This window comes from Asterias rubens, chromosome 13 (genome assembly GCF_902459465.1).
Source record: "Asterias rubens chromosome 13, eAstRub1.3, whole genome shotgun sequence".
NCBI lineage: Eukaryota > Metazoa > Echinodermata > Asteroidea > Forcipulatida > Asteriidae > Asterias > Asterias rubens.
In genome coordinates, this window is record NC_047074.1 from 13,819,342 (window position 1) to 13,833,224 (window position 13,883).

General features: G+C 39.4%; 2 protein-coding genes across 2 annotated transcripts; both read left to right on the plus strand.

The window, feature by feature from the left end:
- The first annotated feature begins 1,919 nt into the window (after positions 1–1,919).
- LOC117298538 (2-acylglycerol O-acyltransferase 2-A-like) lies at positions 1,920–7,167 on the plus strand. The gene is made up of 5 exons (XM_033781844.1): positions 1,920–2,345; positions 2,896–3,395; positions 3,759–3,933; positions 4,656–4,855; positions 5,742–7,167. The coding sequence occupies exons 1-5, from the start codon at positions 2,332–2,334 to the stop codon at positions 5,894–5,896; spliced, it is 1,044 nt and encodes a 347-aa protein (XP_033637735.1). The 5' UTR covers positions 1,920–2,331; the 3' UTR covers positions 5,897–7,167.
- Positions 7,168–7,203: 36 nt separating this feature from the next.
- On the plus strand, positions 7,204–13,475 carry LOC117298539 (2-acylglycerol O-acyltransferase 1-like). The gene is made up of 5 exons (XM_033781847.1): positions 7,204–8,505; positions 10,377–10,869; positions 11,848–12,022; positions 12,490–12,689; positions 13,078–13,475. Exons 2-5 carry the CDS (start codon positions 10,395–10,397, stop codon positions 13,230–13,232), a joined length of 1,005 nt encoding a protein of 334 aa, XP_033637738.1. The 5' UTR covers positions 7,204–8,505; positions 10,377–10,394; the 3' UTR covers positions 13,233–13,475.
- Positions 13,476–13,883: the final 408 nt, after the last annotated feature.

Genomic DNA, 13,883 nt, shown 5'->3' on the forward strand with positions numbered 1-13,883 from the left:
TTGCCCAGCTCACATTTTGGACAAGCAACCGTTCTTTGTATTGGATATTTCTCTGCAAATGACATTATTTTTAGTTCTATATTTAAAAGCAATGGACACATGGTAATTGTCAAAGACCAGTCTTCTCAATTTGAACTCAATTTGTCGTCGAAGTTGAGAGAGAATAATGTAAGAAAAACACCCTTGTCGCACAAGTTGTGTGCTTTCAGATGCCTTGAATTTAGTGGTCTCGAATTCAATTCAATTATTTGAGTGAATTACTTCTTTCTCAAAAACTGCGTCACCTCAGAGGGAGCCGTTTCACACATCGTTGTTTCAATTATCAACAACTTTCCCTGCTCGATAACAAGTAGGTTTTTTATGATAACAATTATTTTGAGTAATTACCAGTAGTGTCCACTGCCTTTAGTTGTTATGAATTGAAAATCAGATATTGTTTTTGTTTTTATTACTTGTACTAAACAGCCGGAGTTGTTTTTCGTCTCAGCAAAACAAGTTGTACATCTAATCTAATCTAATCTAATCTAGACTAATGTATTTCATAAACTCACATCACATTATTGCATGCTTACCTTCTGCTTGTGAGACTCACAACCGGCTCGGGCTGCCTGTTAATGATGTTACGTCAAGTTTTGGGTACAGATAACATTTTGCAATTCCAGTTACGCAAATCGCGAACTTCAGACGACTTTTTGTCACGTGACTCGGTCATGATCCATCGAGATAAGCCCCAGTCGATTATCATCGGATGATAAGAATGGTGACTTTAATCTGTACATTGTTAAAGCAGGGCACAGTTGTGTAGTGCTACAAAAAAAGTAGGAGTCTATACAGCAATATTATGTATAGGATTTGAGGCATTGTAAAAGATATTGGTTTGCGGTATTACACCATGTAGATTATGTTCACTTTTGAGAGCTTCTTGCTTGCATAGAACTACAACACACAAAGTAGAACAGCAAATAATTATGTTTATGGGATTTGAATCATTGCATATGGCGAGTTGGTTTGAGGAAATTAACACCATGTGTGTATATCCAAGCATGCATATCGCTTCGTTTTTGAAAGGGCTAGGGCACCAAGGCATGCTCTCCTTGGTATAAAGGGTATAACCCTGTGAAAACAAGACACTGGGTCATGGGGGCAATCGTCTTCGTTGCCTAAGCCTCAGTGAAGTTTCAGGTCTGTTATCTCTTGCCCGGTTCTTTTGACTGTGAACTACTTGCTTGTATTCTACTACTTCGGAGTAGTTTTTCGGCATTCGGGAGACTTCCTCATCCGTTCTGAAAAGCTGCTTATATTACTTACTACCTGAGCGGAAGGTAGAAAATCGAGGGGACTCAAGCTCGAGACTTCAGTTGACGCAATAAGAACTCCTCCACCATTTGATTAATTCAGTTTTGCTTACTAGAACTGAGGGCCCATCAAAATACATATGGGCATGTGTCATTATTACCTTTCGCAATATGTAGTTTCCTGCTACTTTTGCTTAGCAGAATGTAAGCGCTACAGACCTTTATCTTGCTGCCACCATCTTGTCCTGTTCCCCGAATCCGTTAAGCAGTTTGTTCTGCACACTAAAATTATCACTGTCGATTATGCTTTTCAATGGGAATTCGTTTTCTTTTTTTCGAAATCGATTCAAAAAGGGGAATCCTTAAAACAAATATCAGGACATTCTTTGATGTACAGAAAAAAACATATGAATGCTAGTACTCATTGTGCAAAATTGTACCAGGCTATGTTTCCTTCCAGCCTCGGTTTGATTACATTTTAGTGCAGTGGGAGAAATTGTACAAGCGATTTTATCAAACGATTTATTTTCAAGAGAGGGCGCACTGTACATAATGCGACGACAAGGATCAGTGGATGAGGGTCATTGACACCAAAGATTATCAATAGAGCGCGCTAGTGATTGACACACGACGTGACCGCTTGACATCAACACTTTACCGACCACTGCTGCTCTGAGAAAAATATGCAGTTCACACAATTGTCTATACTATGTTTCAGTGTCATAGAGGATTAGAGGGAAAATGATAACTTAGTAACTGTGCAGGAAGTAGTGTGTCTGTGTACGTTCGAGTCACTTTGGCCTTCCTTGCCAATGGCGGTATAAACATCGTGGTAGTGGACTTCGTTCAAATGAATGACGCACTAGTGGTAAAAAGGGCAAGGTTACACAGAGAATGGCAATGCCATCACATCGTACACGTTTAATGGACATTGGCAATATCTGACCGTAGCTGTTGTCGTTGGCTCGCCGGTGAAACTGAGAGTTTCGTCGGGTAACTGTCATCCCTCGCTTGCTGCTGCTGTTAAAAATCAAAGATGAAAAGCGAAAGGTAAGGTTAGGTAGCCAACTGGGCAATTGACTCTCTTTCGACATGTTCGACACTCGGCACGTGTTCGACACTGAAAAGAGAGCCATGTTGGCTCAATCTGGGGTGTTTTTTTTTTTTTTGGGGGGGGGGGGCTAAAGGTAGGGTGTCAGACAATGGAGCTTTAATTAGACTAAGTATTGACTTGTGTTTGAGTGTTGTCATATCTCTCTAATTTGAATGAGAATTCCTTTGCATAAGTGTTTCACCCGTAGAATTGAAAACAAATTATTTAGCCCTAACATTGTCATTTCTCTGAACTCCCTCTGAACTGTACTAAGTGACTCGTCCTTAAACAACAGGACTTGAATTTCATGGCGGCTTCATCCTCTATTGCCCCTGATCTTGGCCTTTGGGGCCCTTTAGTTTCTCATAGATTTTCCAATGGAAGGTGCCTAGGAAATGAAAATGGCCAATTGCCCCTTTGAAATATGAGATTCCAAGCCTATTTAGAGTATATTTATTAAGGCTGTTTAAATCAAAGTTGCCTTTTTTTTCTTCTTTCATTTTATAGCGAGGAAAGTCACAGGAAGTTAATGGGGATGGAGTTGGCTCCTCTTCACATTCCGTTCCATCGTCGTCTGGAGACCTTAGCCGTCATTCAATGGTGGTTCTGCTTCATCTTAATGGGAGTCTTGGTCGCCTTCTTATCCATATACTTCCTCTTCTCCAAGTACTACCCCTTAGTTCTCTTGGCATACCTCTGGGTCTACTACGACCGTGATACACCTAGGAGAGGAGGGCGCCGGGTGCCGTGGATGAGACGTTGGAAGATTTGGACTCACATGAGGAACTTCTTCCCCGTGCATCTCGTCAAGACAGCAGACTTGGACCCGGCGAAGAACCATCTTCTTGGGTTTCATCCGCATGGTATAATGAGCATGGGAGCTTTTGTTAACTTTGGGACGGAAGCGACCGGATTCAGTTTGAAGTATCCGGGGATTACTCCATACATCTTGACACTAGCGGGCTGGTTCAAACTGCCGCTTGCACGAGACTACATTATGATGGCAGGTAACTAAAAACCAAAGATGTACTTTGCTATTAATAAGTAATTGTAACAGGTTCCTTAGTCTGCTAAGCATTTATATTGAAGAAGGGACCTCTCTGCTTTGATGTCGGGGCCCAATTGCATGGCTCTGCTTACCACAGAGTTGTACGCTTACGACATCCTATAAAGTATGTGATTCTACAGCCGTAAGCACAGATTTAAGCTGAACCATGAAATTGGGCCCAGTTCTGTGAAGTTTTGCATTGCTCTTGTATACTTAAAAAATATATTTTCAAAAATTCCTATTAAAAAGGAAATTCTAATAATGAATCAACATTTTTTTATCACTACCCCCCATCCAAACCACTCCCCCAACTTTCATACAGGTGCATGTGATGTGAGCAAGGAGAGTGTTGATTGGTTGCTAGGGAAATCCAGTCCTGGCAACGCCGTTGTCATAGTAGTCGGCGGGGCAACGGAATCTCTCGAGGCCCAGCCTCATGAGTATGTTGTTTATTTAAGCAAGAGGAAGGGATTCGTGAGAAAAGCTCTGCAACATGGGTAGGTACTGCCTTTAGCCTAACTATTCAGTAATTTTGGTTTGAGACCATCCCTGCAATAAACTTAAGGTTATTTCTATTTAGTTATTAACTGCATTGTATTAACAGTGTTTAGAATTTTAACACAAGTCTAAGCGAGAGCTTTGTACCCATTTTTTCAGATGTATAACCTAAATTACATTAAGATTCTTGTGAGTGTGTGAATGCCACAAACCATTTCAGCTGGTGTGAAAGTGATAAACATGCTTATCATTGGCAAGTTAGGCCAAGACACCCCACCACAAGGCTTGATGTCTTGACCGAGCGATCGAGGGCGTTGGACTTAAGCTTTGTAATTTACAGAATGTGGGTTCAAATCCTGGCCTGGTCAGTTGCAGCACTTGTGTCCTTGAGCAAGGCACTTTATCATAACTTCTCTCCACCTAGGAGTACAAAGATCTAGGTAAAGTACTGAATGTACAGTGCTAACACACACCAATGTAAGGATAAACTCAAGCTCTGAAACTTACAGAATGTGGTTTCAAACCTGGCCTGGTCAGTCGCGACACTTGTGCTCTTGAGCAAGGCACTTTATCATAACTGCTTCTCTTCACCCGGAAGAACAATGAGCTAGGGAAAATACTGAATATACAGTGCTACCACACACCAAAGTAAGGGTAAACCAAACATTAATATTCAGAAATATCTAACAATAATGTCTTATTTTCCTTCTACACATTTCAGAGCAAGTCTTGTTCCAGTCTACTCCTTTGGTGAAACGGATGTCTATGAGCAAGTTCCGAACCCTGACGGGTCCTCCTTAAGACGTCTTCAGAACTGGCTGACTAAGATGATTGGCTTTGCTCCTCCGGTTTTCCATGGCCGAGGCATCTTTAATTACTCAGTTGGATTGTTACCTTACAGGAAACCAATATACGCAGTTGGTGAGTTTGAATCAAAAGTTGCATCCTCTTAAAGGCACTGCACACTGTTGGTAATTACTCAAAATAATTGTGAGCATATAAAACTTACTTGGTAACGAATAATGGAGAGCTGTTGATAGTATAAAACATTGTGAGAAACGGCTCCCTCTGAATTTGAGAAGAGGTAATATCTCACTCAAATAAAAAAAGACCTAGGCCTAAAGCCCTCTTTAGGCATCTGCAAGCACACAAGATTGTGCAACAAGTGGTGCTTTTTCTTTAATTACTCTCTCGTAACTTCGATGACCAATTGTAATTTGTATAAAGTCTCAGGTTTATCACCTTACCAAAATGTTTTTATATCCTACGACCTTCCCCTTTGTACTATCTGTCAATAATTTATCAGCTGCACTTGTTAAAATCTGAGACAACACGCACACAAATCTGACTGTTGATCTTTGAATTCTAAAAGCAAGTTCATGGGCCTTAGATCCATGGAACATATAAAGTAAACTTATAGAGATACTGCCTGTCTGCGAATGACTGATAAGCCAGAGTTTGTACGTACATACCACAAGTTCAAATTCGTCTACATACAGTGGCTTTTGAACTTGTGTTTGCTTTTGAACATTTGTTTGCTTTAGGTATACAAGACTGGTATGGATAAAAAACATCATTGTTTAATTTAAGTCTGATCTGAAAGCTTACTGATTATGAAGTTCAATACTATAACCAAAAAAATCTATGAAATTTGTTTCTTTAAGGCCGTTTCTCCTACTGATCATGGAGTCTGATCATGGAGTCTGATATATATAAGCTACAATATATACAATATTGTATTTGAATTTTACTCTAACTTCTCTTGCCTTGTCTGAAAACTTGTGTTTCTCTCTTCTCATTGTTCCAGTTGGGAAACCAATTCCTCTGGACAAGACGACAAACCCGACCCAAGAAGAGATTGACGAAGCCCACAAGACTTACATCGCATCCTTGGTGGCACTGTTTGACGAACACAAAGCAAAGTATGGGATCGAAGACAATGAGACGCTAAAGGTCATATAAAGAGGGAGTGTTGTATAAGGTCAGTTCGGAATTGGTGTTCCTACGGCTACATCTGTTGCTAAGTGTGTTGTTAAAGACGTCCTATACGTCCTATACCTCAACACATAGTAATGCAGAAATCTAGCTGTAGCCGCAAATTCGGACCAGCCTTAGAGTGAATTTAACCGTTATGTGTGGGAGTAACCCACGAAATTACAACAATGGAGAAAGGTGACCTACAGGAACCCAGTAAGCCAAGAATTTTGATCGGCAGGGGGAAGGGGGTGTTGGAAATCTCAGAACCTAGCACAGTCTGTAAGCAAGACTCATGGAAGCATATGGCTCCACTATATCTGTACATAAATAGACCTTTATCAAAGTGTAGCTATCTTGATCTGGTTTCGTGTATAGCACAGTGCAATTGACAGCACCTTTTTCTGTGATGAGAAGGTACCAGACTATTGCCGTCTCAGTCTCGTTTTGGTTACATTGGGTTGGGTGTTAAGGCCTTGTCACACGAGGCAACTTTTGCAGTCAACTTTAGAGGCAACCAACTGCAGTGCATGCTATAAGACCTTGGTTGCCCACAAGTAATTTTTTAACAGTGTCGTGCGATCCACAAGAAAGAATGGGTGAAAATTGAAAGGTTTTTTTTCTTGGAGATTGCCTTGAACTAGTTGCTTGTAAATTGCCCTGTGTTACACGAGACAACTTTTGCAGGTAACTTAGTGGCAACCAACTTCTAGTGCATGCTACCGAACCACTATGGTAACACATGGGTAATTTTTCAAACAGCTTTTCTGAAGATCCCCAAGAAAATAGTTGAACAGTGAAAGGTGAATATATGGCTTTTCTTCTTGGAGATTTCCTGGAACCGGAAGCCTATAAAATTACTTGTGTGACATGGCCCTTTAGAATGCCTAGATCAGTATAATTTTATATGAAAAATCATCTAGCATACAATGAAATCAGGCACATTTAAAGAGAAAATCCTTCCTGTTGTTGATTTCATAAAATTGGTAATTCAAGACAATATTTTTGGTAGTAAAAAAATCAACTGATAGCCAACGAAATACTTCATTAGAGAGAACAATTTATTAATGTTATTACAGAATCATGAAATATATATTTTGTATCTGTAAATTGCAATAAAAAAGTCAATACTCTTTTTGTTATAAATGAAGAAAAGTCTACTGAGAAATTTATGAAGAAACGGATATTATTTGTTAAAGTCCACATTGTATTTAAAACTTGTTTTGCTTTTGACTGACTGTAACTCCAGTGTTTGTAAATAATTGTTTTCTTATTATTTTTTAATCAAACATTTATTTAAAAAAAACAGCCTAGCCTGTTGTTCTCTGTGAGTATTTTTTTTAAATGTGTGGAGTAAAACAAAATCTTTCAATGCAAAGTTTTGTTTATATCTTAAATATTGCAAACCACCTGGTTACAGGTAGATATTTTGGGTTGCAAAAGAGAATTTAAAATAATTATAAAATATTTATTAATATTGAGAATAATATACATAATTTGTGATTATGTTAGGTGAGTTTGAAAAGTTTATTTTTGCTAGTATGTTGTGTCTAAAAATTTGTCTAGTTTCTTTGTTAATTTTCTGAAATTAATGCTAATTTGAATTTTTATATTTTGCAATTAACCAGTGATGTTTATGTGAAGTTTAAACAAATAGTACAATCCGTGATCAAGTTTGACAAACTAGTCAAATATGTATTTTGTTTGCGGTGCTACTATTAATTTGTAAGATTTAATAAACTTCTTTGTACAAAAGTTTTGCATAATGGGAGCATAATTGCGGTAGCAGTATGTAGAAATCTCTTTTGAGAAGTATTGATTCTGAAAAGAGCCGGTGGTTGTCAACCACATTCAGTTCCTCTCAGAGCCAAAAGACATTGGTCAAGTGGTTAGACTGCAGGACTTGCAATCACAGGGTTGTGGGTTCGAATCCCGCAGCTATAACTACTGATTTAACAATAATTAGAATATTGTCGTCTAGTTACTGAATCACAATTTTTTGATTTTGTCAGCTCGGTGTTCTGGCCCTTGTGGGAGTTTACCAAGTTCCCTCGATGGGGAGATTTACACATCATTCACCGGATGTTCTAAGATACTTCGTGTATGTCTGTCATTTTGTTCGTTCGTCCTTAATCTGGGGAACAAAAGCTGTTGCTTCACCCCAGACCAAGATATTGCCAAATTGTTTCAAGTTCGGGTATTAACCGTAGAGATTTTACCAACTCAACAAGAACTTCTTGTACCAAGACTAGCGGGTTACCTGAACTGCTCGGGTCAGTGGTTGACCTGTGACCTTGTACTAACAATAGATAAACACGCACGATGTAACAACATTATCAGCTGATGTATTGTGGTCTATATACTCTGTTTCTAGTAGTAGTAGTAGTAGACCTGTTGGTCGAGTACATACTGAATGTTATGCCCGCTAGCCTGCAGAGGTAGGAGGCCAGGGAAGTCGCCCCAGTATTTTCAATTTTCTTTACACAACTGTTAGAAGCAGTTGGAGCTTTGTTGTCTGCATCGGCCAAGTCGTTCACCGAGCTCACATTCTGCGGGAACAATTTTAGCTCGTCTGCGCCAATCCATGCACTTGCCAGGTACGTTTACAACCTCTCGCTGCACGTACACGCACACCCGCACACACTCAGTCTATGGGATAGTAGTCAATTATCAAGGCCTATAAATGCATGTATTATGAAATGATTACGCTGTTATGCGCAACACTAACATCATGAAAGTATACATAGACCTGCTGAATTTCATGCCAAATTAAGCAGCTTTAAATGGCAGAGACTCGTTTAAAAAAAATCAACAAACATTATTTGCTGATTTGTTAGGATCCCGTTTCCATGTCATTTCCATCATCGTCTGCAAATTGGCCATTTGTGTAGGCCTTTTTATTCTTGCCATTCGTTACATAAATTCATTGTTTTTGTTGATTTTGTTTATTATTTCACTGAAAGACCTATTAATCTTAGTATCAGGCTGGCGCTTTCTTTCCCTGTCTTTCACCTCTGTGTACCCCAGTTCGAATCCCACCTCAGACTCCCCAGGCTAGGTCTTTGCATGATGATTGGGTTTTCAATCCAAACCTTGATTGGGTTCCCCCGGTTGGGGTTTTACTCCCACATCTTTAAACCTACACTTCCTGCTCATCCTTTGATTGACACTGATTGTGCTGTTGGATGTGTAATTAAATAAATTACAGGTAAACATTGATGTAGGACGTCGAAAAGCATACCAGAGGCCTTTATTAAGACCATGTTATCGTTTTCAGTTCTAGATTATCATTACGCAAATCAAGATTGGCCTTTGCATTATTCATTATTCTGCTGTGTTTTTATTCACTGTTATCTTGTGTGAAAACGTATACCAGGCCTCTCTATGGGCAATATATAGAACAATGTAATCCACATGGACCTCTCCAGACTGGGCAATGGGTGGTCTGTAGAGGAAGCAGAAGTGGCTGCTCAAGATCGCTCTATCAACAAATAAATAATATAAAAAAAAAACTGATTTCGGTTGTTACATAAAAGCATAAAAACCAAGGACATGGTGTGTACATTACTTAAAACTGTGCAAAACTGGGCGGTTTTGAAGGTTTTCACTGTTTTCTCCCGACAAAACTACAGTATACTGTATATGCTTAATTTTTCACAGGTTTGAAATCTCAGTTATGTTGATCACACAAACATGAGTCTGCGAATATTATTTCAGCTCTACCAATCCTGTATCAAAAATCTACTTCAAATTGACCTTTATCAGTCTGTAACCATACTGTTTACATTTGCAGTTGACATTGGCATTACCCTAAAAGTGCGGTCGGGGTAAAAACATTTAGTTTGGCTCCTTTTCTATTTGAAATGCAAACGAGCGCAATTAGTGTACTATGGGACAGGGAATCAGATATCGACGCGATGTTTACAAGAATAATATTTATCATCACCAGCTAGATAGCATCATGCATTTCTGCACGATGTGCTGCATGGATGATGGATTGGCGCAATTTCTTAAAGGTGTTAAAGGCAGTGGGCACTATTGGTAATTGTCAAAGACTATAGTCTTCACAGTTGGTGTATCTCAACATATGCATAAAGGAACAAACCTGTGAAAATTTGAGCTCAATCGGTCATCGAACTTGCGAGATAATAATGAAAGAAAAAATACCCTTGTCACACTAAGTTGTGTGCGTTTAGATAGTTGATGTGAGGTCTTGAAATCAAATTCGTGGAAAATTACTTCTTTCTCGAAAACTACTCCACGAATTTTTATGCTGACGAAGAGGAACAGTTGCCATCAACACACATCAATTATTTCTATTTCGCGCGAAATTTAATAACACGTTACAATAAATTGCCGCGCCTTTTTTCGAAAATGACCGAAAAGCAATTTTTTGCGCAAAGGAAATAACGAAAAAGGCAAGAACTTGAAAACTATTTTGTCATTAAAATACCTTCGTCTTCTTTAGCCTATCCAGCCATCCACCATGAAGCTAGCACCTCTCCGAGTGCCCCTTCACAGGCGTCTTGAGACCCTTGCCGTCATGCAATGGTGGTTCACCTTTCTCTTCATCGGTCTCTCCTCCACCCTCATCTTCACCTATATCTTCTTCTTCACATCCTACTACTGGATCTCCCTCCTTATGCTGACTTGGATCATCTACGACCGGAAGACACCACGCCGTGGCGGACGGCGCAGCGACTGGCTCCGAAGATGGCGGGTCTGGGTCTACATGAAGAATTTCTTCCCCATCGAGTTGGTCAAGACGGAAGACTTAGACCCCAAGAGGAACTATTTACTGGGGTACCATCCGCATGGCATCATGGCGGTCGGGGCTTTCGTTAGTTTCGGGACGGAGGCGACGGGTTTTACCGAGAAGTTCCCTGGGATGACGTCATACCTCTTGACGCTGAGCGGATGGTTTAACTTTCCTGTGGTTCGAGACTACTTTATGATGGCAGGTACGTTGAATAAATGGAGGCTTTGGAACGCTAGGTAAAAGCAGACTTGCCATGTAAATATCAATTGTTTGCAGAGTTCTGGGCGTGCGCACAATTCCGAGAACGATGAATTTACCTGGTCACGTCTGCTGCCACCTAGTGTAAAATGCCACTGTGTTTGATACCCTTCAAAATGCAATTTTCGAAAAACAAAACAATACAAAAACGCTCGATGGCGTCACATTTCACTCGTATTCGGTTCTAGAAAGATACTATTATAGTTCATTCCTGAATTTTGATGATATTCATTTTTATTGGCATACGTAAAATTCGTCTTGAAAAGTTCGATGATGTACCGCGTTTCAAAGTTTGCTACAAAAACCATCAAATATACCTCGCATTTAACACCATTTTAACGTGAGGTCATAATGAAAGTGACTTGTAATGTTTTTCACCACTTGCCTTGGAGCCCCTCTGTTCTTTATTTTAATTCTGTTAAAGGCAGTGGACACTATTGGTAAATACTCAAAATAATTATGAGCATAAAACCTTAATCGGTAACGAGTAATGGAGAGAGGTTGATAGTATAAAACAGTGTGAGAAACGGCTCCTTCTGAAGTGATGTAGTTTTCGAGAAAGAAGTAATTTTCCACGAATTTAATTTCAAGACCTCAGATTTAGAATTTGAGGTCTCGAAATCAAGCATCTGAAAGCACACAACTTCGTTTGACAAGGGTGTTTTTTCTTTCAATATCTCGCAACTTCGATGACCGATTGAGCTCAAATTTTCACAGGCTTGTTATTTTATGGTTATGATGGGATACACCAAGTGAGAAGACTGGTCTTTGACAATTACCATTAGTGTCCACTGTCTTTAATCGAAACAAAGTATATAATATAAACATAGCATGATGTTTGCAAATAATGATTTCGCTGTTTTCAACTCAAAGGAACCCGGTGGTGAAGTTGTGATTTATTCGTTTTATCTTTATCTGTCAGGACTTTGTGACGTCAGTAAGGACAGCGTTGATTGGCTGTTAGGTCAGTCTGGCCCTGGCAGCACCGTGACGATCATTGTGGGCGGGGCCACTGAGTCTCTAGAGGCGCATCCCCACAACTACGCCGTGTTTCTTAAACGCCGGAAGGGCTTCATTAAAAAGGCTATGCAACACGGGTAAGATAGCAAGTGTTTTATTTCTCGCGCATGCCTCTTAAAGACACTGGATACGTTTGGTAAATGTCGAACTTTTTAGTAAAACAAAATCAGGTAGGCCTACTCGAATATGACTTCATAAAGAGGAAAATATCGGTTGAAGACTTTTATATAATACTTGAGTGAGAAATTACCTCTAAATTTCTCAAAAACTACGTTACTTCGAATAGTTTTGACGTCATTCCAGGGGCTCACCTGGGTCAGCCCCAGTGCCCTGCTTGTGGAGTGGGTCACACTTGGGGCATGTCACTACGAGAGCGGTGAGTGATCGTACGTTTAGCTCTTGTCAAGGGCTCACCCAAGTGAGCACCACAGGGTAGACCCAGGGAAGCTTATCGAACGCACCCAATGCTTTATACAATGCTCGTTTCGTTATACCAAGTAAGTTTTTATGCCAACAATTGTTTTAATTCGCTTGCACTCCTCAGAGCATACTTAGTACCAGTCTACTCCTTTGGTGAGACAGATATCTTCGAGCAAGTCTCAAATCCTGAAGGTTCTGTCTTAAGAACACTTCAGACCAAACTGACGAAGTGGGTTGGCTTCGCGCCTCCAATATTCCATGGGCGTGGCATCTTCAACTACAGCGTGGGTTTCTTACCGTATAGGAAACCGATATCAACGGTTGGTAAGTGATATCCACACAACTGCATGGTGAAAACCTATACAATAATGGAACCCTTTGGGGGTTGGGGGTTGATTAATTTGTTGTGTGTTAATGTCTGGACTCACTGTTAAATAGGGGAACTATAGCTCGCACACTCTATACATGAATCCACACTTTCTTAATGCCCATTCTCCTTAACTTAACTAACTTTTAGTTATTGTGCTGGACGCTCTGTTATGGCGACAAACAGCTTTATAGTGTTATTTTTTGCCAAGTTTGCTTTTCTGTTCTGTGGAAAGTGCATTAGTTTGAGAGTTTTCACTTTGAGTTAACATCTATTACACTTTGAAGAAAATCAATTGTAAACAGATTAATATTTCCGATTGTTTTTGTTTACTTTTTTGCACAGTTGGGAAGCCCATCCCAGTTGAAAAATCGCCAAATCCAACGCAGGAAGAGATCGACAAAGTTCACCTGACCTACACTGAGTCGTTGGTGGCGTTATTTGAGGATCATAAGACCAAGTATGGCATCAATGAGGATGAAAAGCTTGCAATCCTTTGAACAAAATTTGAAAACTTTTTGGAATATAATTAGAGAAACATGGTTTAAGGGAAGGTATAATTATATACGTTAGGTAATGACTCTAACAATATGTGGCAATAACAAGGTATTGGTAAGATGAACAGCTGCTCTGGATAGTGAGAACACTGGTCGTTGACAATTACCAAACGTGTACAGTGCCTTTAAGCAGCTCTATGAAATTGGGTCCAGCTGATTCATTGTTAATATTGTTACGATTGCTTTGCTGAGAAATGTGTTATAAAAAACATATAATAATATTATTTCAAATCATGTGTCACTTTGTGTTAATTGTAATGTCCTCGCTCTTATGATTTACAAATTTTACTATTATATTACAAATAAATAAAAGATATGTTATCATTTAAAATGAATAATACCTATCATCTAGAACAACATAATCAGGACGAAACGGGACGCATCAATGATATTTATTATCTATGGATTGTGATTTAATTTTGAGCTATTTAAACGTCAACCTTTTATCAAATTAAATCCACGATCTCTTTAACAGAGTTACACAACACCTACCATAGCTTGTAGGACCTTGTGATTTATAGATTCTGTATCTATTATCAGAACCCAAAGCTATGTCACAGCTTACTCAAAAATATATTACAAAACAAGATCAGA